This window comes from Corylus avellana, chromosome ca8, assembly GCF_901000735.1.
Source record: "Corylus avellana chromosome ca8, CavTom2PMs-1.0".
In the NCBI taxonomy this organism is placed as follows: domain Eukaryota; kingdom Viridiplantae; phylum Streptophyta; class Magnoliopsida; order Fagales; family Betulaceae; genus Corylus; species Corylus avellana.
In genome coordinates this window covers 4239162-4249046 of record NC_081548.1, presented here as the reverse complement: position 1 = coordinate 4249046, position 9885 = coordinate 4239162, and the positions used below count along the sequence as shown (strand labels likewise).

At 35.6% G+C, this 9885-nt stretch overlaps 1 protein-coding gene across 1 annotated transcript; it reads right to left on the bottom strand.

The window, feature by feature from the left end:
• Positions 1 to 2318: 2318 nt before the first annotated feature.
• LOC132190726 (UPF0481 protein At3g47200-like) lies at positions 2319 to 5296 on the bottom strand. The gene is made up of 4 exons (XM_059605776.1): positions 4055 to 5296; positions 2834 to 2905; positions 2562 to 2680; positions 2319 to 2394 (listed from the first exon to the last, which is right to left on the bottom strand). Exons 1-4 carry the CDS (start codon positions 5294 to 5296, stop codon positions 2319 to 2321), a joined length of 1509 nt encoding a protein of 502 aa, XP_059461759.1.
• Between the last annotated feature and the right edge of the window lie 4589 nt (positions 5297 to 9885).

Here is a 9885-nt window from a genome sequence, read left to right as displayed (position 1 = left end):
ATCTACCACGTTACCACACATGGAAACGTGGCAGATTCTAGCACGTTACCATTTGGTAACGTGTGAGAATATACACGTTACAAAATTTATTGTAACGTGTTAGTTTATAACACGTTACCAAATTGTAACGTGTCAGAATCTGACACGTTACTAAATTTAATATAGTCACGACCACTTTCACAACACGTCAAACACGTTACTATTAACATGTTACTACGCTTTAGTAACGTGTTAACACTGTTAACACGTTACTAATGGATCGTAACTAAAAAATTAAATTGTTGTAGTGATAGCAGAGTTAATAGTTGGAAAAGTCCAAGCTGGGTTCCTAAGTCTGCAGTTCCCCTTTGTGTATTGACGAAAAAAGCCATTTTTTTGATGAAAAATCCCTGAAAAATGATGACACTAAGGACTCGTTTGATTTGCGGAATGGGTATTCCATTCGGAAAAAGAATAGGTATTACTGGGAATAGAAAATTTTGGAATTGAATAATTATTCAAATTATTTAGTTTGGTAGCAACACATATTTTATAATTGAAATTGAACTAAAATGACTAAAAAGCCCGTTTGATTTTTAATTTTTCTAAAACTCAAATTAAAAAAGAAAAATTTGAACATCTGGTGGCCGACCACCCCAATGGCCACCCACATTAATGCACTAAGGGTGGCCGCAGCCACCCCCGGAGACCTTCGGGGATGGTCGAGCCACCCCCAAGGGCTGTTAAGGGCGGCCGCGGCCACCCCTAGAGGGCCTCGCTGGTCCACTGTGAGGCGCTTCGGGGGTGGCACTGCCACCCCGAGGCCTTCTGTGGGTGGCCGGCCACCCATCTCATTTATTTATTTATTTATTTATTTTTAATTTTGAGAGAAAAAAATGGTTTTCTTTTGGAAAATCTTGTCCTTGGCCTCAAGAATAGCTATTTCTCTCATTTTTTAGAGGAATGACTATTTCTGTGTGTAAGAAATTAGTGATTTCCATGAGAATCACTATTCCTAGGAATTGACCTTTACCAAACAAAAGAATGATTATTCTATAAGAATAGCCATTTCATTCCAAAGGTCTATTCTGCGAACGAAACGGGCCCTAAGCCACCTGAATCCTCTCGCCTTGCCAGACCACTAACAACTGGGAAGAGATCTGCCTTTCCTGCCTTGCTTTCAACATGCTTTCGCTCTTTCTCCAAATCAATCTCGAGGGTTCGGGGATGGCCCCTTTGAGTTGGCTTGTTTGGGGGTGGCCGAACCACCCCCATGGGCCTTAGGGGTGGCTTGCCACCCCCAATTCGGCTAGATGGGGGTGGCCATGGCCACCCAATTTTTTTTTTTTGAAAAAAAAAAAATTTAAATTTTAATGTTTTTAATTTTAAAAAAATTATTAATTTCTTTTAATTAGGTATATATGGACACGTATCGATTTTTTAATGGTGTTGACGTAGCTTTTCGTCAAATTTTGGACGGAGGTACCATCTCTGTTTTTATGTATATCCGAGGTACTTCATGTGATAAAAACTAAACTCTAAGAGGCAAAAAATAAAGTTGTTAAACTATAGAGGGCAAAACGGTATTTAACCCTTCTTTTTATTATTATAAATATTCGGGGCATTATATAAGCAATATTAAAGTTAATTTCATTAATCTTATTTACAAATACACAAATTAGGTTATATAATCTTTTATTTTTGACTAAATATTTATGAAGAAAAAAAGTTTGAAATCGTGAAGTGTCATAACTAAAAGGCAAAAAAGAAAAAAAGAAAAAAAAACTCATGTTATCAAATAAAATGTCTTGCCAAAGAAAATGAAAAGGCTCAAACGAGATTGTGTCTTCATTGCGCTTCCAAATTGTTATTGCTAAAGTTCAATCTTCTTTTATTGCAATAGTGTATATATTCTATTAGAGGCTATCCTCTGTTTACATAGAAAAGTGGTCACGTGGGTGGCATGTACGTTATCACTTTTCTATCAGACTGCCTATAATAACCCTTTTTTTTTTTTTTAGTACAAAGGGAAAAATATAAAAAAGCCTCTCAAATTACCAGCCGTTTTCGATTTAGTTCCATGATGTTCCAAAAATCATAAAGTAGCCCCCCAAACTACCAAACTGTTGCATTTTGGCTATTCCGTTAGTCAAAACCGTCAGTCTGGACAGAAACTACAAAACGACGTTGTTTGGTTACGGGTAAGTTACAAAAATGCCCTTGTATGTTTTAAAGGAGCAAAAAGGGTTCACTTACCCTAAGCAAAACATCGTCGTTTTGCTTAGGGTAAGACATTAAAACTCAAAATCTCTCAACCCACGCAGCATAGGTCGTCCCCCTCATGCACAGCTCCGGTCATCCAGCCAATCGTGCCGGTCGTCCCCCTCACACACAGGTCCCGTCGTCCCGCAAAACCTGCAAAAGCGAAAAAGCCACAAAACATTCCATCCAAACAGCCCAATCGGATTGTCTCCCAAAGCAAAGACCATGACAATACAGGGGATTCCAAATCCCAGACCCCAGCTAAGGTTGTCTTGTACATAGCTCATTATCATTACTGTTACTCCGCCGCCCACACATACACCAAAGTACCACCAATTGAAGAATGAACTTGTGGATTTGCACTCGTCTGGATCTTGCCCGTCAAACTAATCCGCCCCAAAAGCCTGAACACAAGGCTTGTGCCCCCCTTGCCCAACAGCTACTACATACAGAGATACAAAGAATTAGATTTCTTGGAGCTGACTTGAAGAACCCAGTGTGATGGGGAGATTGGCATGATCGGCGAAGGCTGTGCGTGAGGGGGACGACCTGTGCTGTGTGGGTTGGGAGATTTTGAGTTTTAATGACTTACCTTAAGCAAAACGGTGCCGTTTTGCTTAGGGTAAGTGAACCCTTTTTGGAGCAAAACGGCACCATTTTGCTCCTTAAAAAAAATACATACAAGGGCATTTTTGTAACTTACCCGTAACCAAACGACGTCGTTTTGTAGTTTCCGTCCAGACTGACAGTTTTGACTAATGGAGTGGCCAAAATGCAATAGTTTGGTAGTTTGGGGGGCTACTTTATGACTTTTGAAACATCAGGGGGCTAAATCGAAAATGGCTGATAGTTTGGAGGGCTTTTTTATATTTTTCCCTAGTATAAAACTTAAGAAAAACAAATAAAAAAAAAAAAAAAAGTAAAATGCAAAACTTAAAAGGTGTCGAGCCAAATCTAAAGTAGGGGTGGTTCGGCCAGCCAATCTAAGGTGGCGGTGGTTATGAACCATGCACCTCCAGCCTATGGGGTGGCTCACAGCCACCCCCAACCCACTAGCGGTGGCCCCAATTCTATAAGGGTGGCCATGAGCCACCCTCATGGTGCCTGGGTGGCTCGTTGCCACCCCTAGCCCATGAGGTTGCAACTCACTTGGGATGAAAATCGAAGAGTGCAATTGAACCCATAGAGGTAGGAATAGATTTGCCTTAGTTTAAATTTAATTTAAATGATTACTCTATTAAAAATTTATTTCACGTGAAAATTTCTTATCTTTTAAATAAGGGACTTGGATAGAAAAAATGTGTTTTCACAATGTTACACGTGATCACTTAATGCACCGCGGGTTTTGACTGCAGCGAAGATCTTACTTCTAAATACATCAAAGTGATATCTACTACTTGACATTTGAGTTCACAATCCTCTCATGATTTAAAGTCAATATCATTGTAAGTATTGGCCGGAAGTTACGATCATTCATTTCTACAGTGTTTTAAAGGAATAAAAACTCCTATGGTTCGTTCAATACATTGCATCCATATATGTTTCTAAATCAACACGTCAACCCGAACTCTCTACTTCACATGATCATGATTGATGTAATGCGAACAATTTTATAATATAAATTGCATGGTTCATGGTTTAAAATCTTATGTGTACTTACACCACAAACTATATTCAATTCAATGCATGCTATGGATGTAAACAAGTTATATATATATATATATCTCTCTCTGATCCATTAAATAACTCAGTGAATACAACTTTATTCAATATAAACTAAAAGGTCAAATTTGAATTATTTAGGAAGATGTACTTGAAGAGCAGAATACACCGTTTGTATGATAGTGAGTATAAACAAAAAAATAGCTGCAATAACTGAAATGATGGCCCATGGTGTTCTGAAATATTTTTGTTTCAAGTTTGCCTTCCACTTGTGCCAGGAGCCGTTGTAGTATTTGTTCAGCTGATCAGAAAGAGCAGCAAAATAGAACTTATCCTGATCCAAAATAGCCCCATCGGCAAGCTTGTTAAGAAGATCTGACCCTTCATGGTTGTTGTTAAGCCTATTCTCAACAATTCGCTGATCCACCAGCAAGTTTATATCCTTAAAACTCCTAACAAGGCGACTCATAATGATAACATAATCATTTAGATAGTTCTCCTCGTAATGGCATTGCTCAAAGGCTAGTGAATTTCGGATTGTGAATTCTGTTTCATCACTTAAAATAAGCTTTGGGATTTTCAGAATCCCTTTTGCTTTATCAAATTCTATGTCAAATGGATTTCTGCTTGGCCCTACCTCAAACTTGACTCCAGCCTGGTCTAGCTGTCTTATGCTGGGCGTGGTGAGTGTTTCAAGTTTCCTTTCACTATGCAACTCAACAGGTTGTAATTGCACGTGTCGTAGGAGATGAACAAAATGTTCGATTTTGACATCACCATTAGAGATTTCTTCCCATCTTTCTTCTATTCCAGGTGACTCCATTCGGCTTTTGAAGAACACTTGTGTAAGATTATTGATTGTAAGTGGCGTCCCATAGCTATTGATTGGAAGGGCTTCTCTTTTGTATGAATTGAAAAGAAGCTCAATAATGAAGAATGGAAGCTGATTTTCAAGCAAAAGCATGTCGGTCCAAACATCCTGTATCAACCAGGGTTTGTTGAATATGCGGTCGTTTTCTTCTTGGAGTTTGTCGTTGGAGGACTTGAGTAAGACCTCAAGGATGAAGGCAGCATCAACCAGAATGATTTTGACAAATTTTTCACTTGTAAAATCAACGGTTTCTGCATAACATTCACGAAGTTTTGCCTCGTTCTTTCTTACAACGTCAATAAAGAACTCCGAGGTTTCCCCGGTTCGTCGAATGAAATCTCCCAGGTACCTCATTTTATGTTCTTCCATGGATTTTAAGTCTTCACTACCATGATGAAGCGGGCCAATGGAGACAACCTTAGGTGTGTAGGCTTTTTCCTTGACATGTCGTAGCCGCTTAGGAACTTTATAGATAACGCATTTAGAGGATAAGGGAGGCAAGCTTTGGAACTCCTCTCCCATTGGTTTTTCTATGTCGAATAATGAAATATGGTTGCCCATTTGCTTTCTTTCTCTGTCAACAAATTCAGTTTTTGTTACCAAACAAAACTTTGACAATCATCACTATGATAACACAATCAACCTAATTCAAACATTAAAAAAGAAAATTTCGGAAGAAAAGTATATCAATAGTTTTGATCATTGTCTTGCATGAGTTCGTGTGTTAATTACTTTGGAGCTTTGACTTTGCTCAAATTCACATGCAAAAAAGAAAATGATTAATACATGAGGGTACTCTTATAGGTGGACAAAGATCTGTGCACAAGTTAGGCAAGAAAAAAAAAAAAAAACAAACTTACTTCCATGTTAGAATTTTTTCTTTGACAAACAACTAAAGATGTAACCGATTCTTTGTTTTGTTTATCCAATTAAAAAAGGTAACTATTTTTTTTTTTTTTTTTTTTTTTTCTAAAAAAAAAAAAACAGAAAAAAGAAGAAAAACAATAAAACTATTGCATCAACAATCAACATAATGTGTTTATAAAAAAATAATTAACATTATGTTTCCCATAGAAAAAAAAAAAAAAAAAAATCATGATCGGGAGTACTTGACACTTACTTTCACTTAATCACAATCCTTACCAAAACAATAATGCACCTAGGCAGCCTAACACTTATGAAGTTTTGCGTTGATTGTCAATCCAGGCTTTAGCCTGTGCTGAGGAGGTGGAGGAGCAATTAAAAGATTAAAACTAGAAGAAGAAGAAGAAGAAGATTTATCGAACATTGTGTCTTCTCCATACTTTAGTCTTCTGTAATATGTATCTTTTAGGTTTTTGCATTCTTTGATTACGAAAAAAAAAATAGGTAAGAAAATGGAGCACGAAGAGGGAAATCAAAAAGAAAACAAAGAGTCGAATCACTGAAAAGGGAAGGAAGCTCTGGGGAACAATAATGGGTAGACACTACAAGAATCTAACCTTTTGGTTACGGACCATTAGTAACACGTATATGGTATTAACACATTATTAAAGTGTAGCAACGTGTCTATAGTAACGTGTATATGGTGTTAACACCTTTTTAGTCTAGACTAGACTAAAAAAGTGTGAAAGCGTGGCATGTCATGTTTTAAGAGGCTATTCTATATATATAGTTTTTTTTTTTTCAAGAGGTGAGGCCATTGTATGGATTTTTTTTTTTTTTTCTTTCGAAATTTTGGTAGGTAGTTAGCCTATATATAAGCTTTTGGTTTTGACTTGAAAAGTCATAAAACGTTTTATTTTTTATTTCAAGAATTATGTTGTGAGAAGGTCTTTTTTTTTTTTTTTTTTTTTTTTTGGTGAACTTAAGAATTTATTTTTTTATTTGCCCATGTAAGTATTTTTTGGGCTTGGGCGGGAGTTGCCCCCAATCCACCCTATCTAGCTATAGCACTATGCTAAATACTTTCTCTTTATTCCTTTTATTAAATTGAATTGGAAGAAGTTTATACTCCTCAAACTATCACCTAATTGACATTGTAGGAATTAGAGTGACCGAGCCATCTGTTAGTCAATTAGAGGTGGCTTGGTCACCTCCTCGATTCTTTTTTTTTCCAAAATAATAATAATAATAATAATAATAATAAGTTTTAGAATATTTTTTAAAAATTTTATTAATGGTATTTTTGTCATTGAGAGATATTGACAAATTTGTGATAGTTTAAAGAGAACATTGCCCAAATTAGAAGTTTGGAGGACGGCTAAAAGGGGAGCCCATGTAAGTATTTTTTGGGCTTGGGCGGGCGTTGCCCCCAACCCACCCTATCTATAGCACTATGCTAAATACTAGATCTCTTTGTTCCTTTCATTAAATTGAATTGGAAGAAGTTTATATCCACTCAAACTATCACTTAATTGACATTGTGAGAATTGGAGTCACCGAGCCACCCATTAGTCAATTAAAGGTGGCTTGGTCACCTTCTCGATTTTTTTTTTTTTTTTTTTTTCAAAATAATAATAATAATAATATGTTTTAGAATATTTTAAAAAATTTTATTAACGGTATTTTTGTCATTGAGAGATATATATTGACAAATTTTTGATAGTTTAAGGAGAACATTGCCCCAATTAAAAGTTTGGAGGACGGCTAGAAAAATTGTCAATTTAATTGATAATAGTTTGAGGGAATACCTATATACGTGGACTTTTTCCAATTGAATATTAGAGCCTTCCACAAAAGTCTTGTCTTAAGTAAACCCAATTATACTTAAAATTTGTGGGGATGCCGGATATACACTTATGGTTTTAAAATTTTAGGAAAATAGTTTATATTCTTTTTTTTAAAGGTGTGCCTTTAGGACCTTAGTTTTGAATTTTGCCAATTTAAGACCAGAATTTAAGAAAATTATAAATCTAAAACTTAATTATGTTTTTCCCTCAAATAACAAAAATGACATAAAATTAATAATAATAATAAAAAAAAAACAAACATATGGCACAGTCACCCCTTTGTTGGGTGTGGTTGGCAGCCACCCCGAGGTGGCCACCAGCCATCTCCACACCCTAATAGAGGGGCGGCTCACGGACACTCCCACCGAAAGCTGTCTTTTTTCTTCTTTTTTTTTCCTTAATGGAAATGATATAATAGTTAAAATTGCACGAACATGCAAACTTTCTCATGCACATTGACACTTCGATTTAAATTCTACCCCATATCAAGAAAAACTTCAATCCTTAACACAAATCAGAAGTACTCCAAAAGAATAAATGTCAAAACAAAATCAAATTTTGGATGAACTCCCTGCATGTTTATGCTACAACTACAGTACACATATGCAACTTTGAGCTTAACAAATAAACATAAGCGATATGATCAGAGAATAGAAAGGTATAAACCCTAAACAGAAAGAAAAGAAAAAGAAAAGAGTATTGCACCTGCAGGCTGCTGCTATATATAGAGAAGTTCTTTTTTTGCCACTAATTCGTAGACGGCCGGAAACGACGACCTTTCACCTTTGGTCTTTAATATTACTCGAAATGGAGTTGAGATGTACCATTATATATATATATATATATATATATATATATATAGAGAGAGAGAGAGAGAGAGAGAGAGAGAGAGAATGTAATATTACTCTTTTTGTAAGTAAAGAATCTAAAGATGAGAGTCCCTCTCCCCAGTTGTAAAATACAAGTTCCTCTAGACATAGGCCCACAACAACATGTTACATGCATGGTAGGATATATATCTCACAGGCAATTTCGATTCTTGGATACAAAAATTAATATTATAAATTTTCATCCATAAATTCTCAAATATATTCAAATAGTATAACATAAAGTTTCGAAGTCATATATATACAGGAAATTGTATATATATATATTCCAGCAATATTAATATGTGGGGTTGGAGATGGTAATTTTTTTAATTCGAATTTGTATTTTGATTCTTCTTATTGTCAAAAGGCTTACAGAAACCATAGAAAGAGCAAGAATCACAATTTGCCGTCATTTCACTTAAATGGCTCAAGGGAACTAAAGAAATTATTATGAAGAATAATCACTTTTAAAGAAGGGGAAATTAACTACACTAATCCCTCTCTAACTTCTACCAAATTGGCAATATTGTCCAAGTTTTTAAATGTTACAATCAACCCCTTTAACTACCTAGCCCTTTCACTTAACTCCATCTATTAGAATTTTCTGTTAAATCTAATCGAAAATATGTTATGTGCGATCGATACAGGCGGCTTAGAATGCCCATTATACCCCATCATTAAAGAAAACATTAAAAAGATGGACCCAAGGTCAAGCCATCCGTCTCCAAGGCTAGAGACCTATATGGCTAGCTTGGTCGTGGGTCTCCTTGACCAAATTAAGAAGCTTTTTATTATTTTTTACTCTAAGGATATAACTGTATTTTCACACATCTAATAGAGGGTATAATTGCCACTCTATATCATTTGTGGGTCACGTGTTGTAGTTTCCGTTCAAGATAATATAAAATGCTGACGGAAAGAGAAAAGTGAAAGTATCTAGTAGTTTGAGAGGGTCAATTGCAACCTTTTAAAATTTAAGAGAAAATTATAAATTGGATAGTAGTTCAAGTAAAATAAGTATAGTTTTCCCATAAAAGAAAAAAGAAGAGCAAACTGGAGTGGTATAAACTACAACATCAAGTTTAAGATTTGACAACATGTCTCAAAAAAGTAAGGGGAGCTTAATTGAAGCTAGACTCGTAAAAATGAATAATAGGATCTTTTTCGATCAACTTTGTGCTTCAAATTTCAGAGAGATTGAGAAAATGAATTTGGTAATAGAGCTAAGGGTGGGAAAGTTCCTATTCTTGCCTAAGCCCACAAGCATGTGACATATAGAAATAAGGAGATATTTAGAACAAATGCGTTGCATGGAAACTAGGAAAGGATAAGGAAGATACCAAAACCTTTCCACCAATTAAATCTTAGAATCCAACTTAATTCTTTACCTTCCCAAGCTCCCTAAGTCTAAAATTTCTCACCTTTAAGAAAAAATACAACGGAAGAAATTACAAAGGAGAATAAATGTGTTAATGGGCTAAGAGCCACTACAACAAAAATGGGTTTTAGTGACGTGTATACTATTCATTAA

Bases quoted from the DNA above. Each gene is read 5' to 3' on its own strand.
- LOC132190726 (XM_059605776.1), bottom strand. From the start codon at position 5,296: ATGGGAGAGGAGTTCCAAAGCTTGCCTCCCTTATCCTCTAAATGCGTT. The intron at 2,906-4,054 runs GTACATCTTCCT...ATTTTTTTTAAG, and splicing joins CGGTGTATTCTGCTCTTCAA to GAGCAAAATGGTGCCGTTTT. The intron at 2,681-2,833 runs GTAAGTCATTAA...TGTATGTAGTAG, and splicing joins ACGGCACCGTTTTGCTTAAG to CTGTTGGGCAAGGGGGGCAC.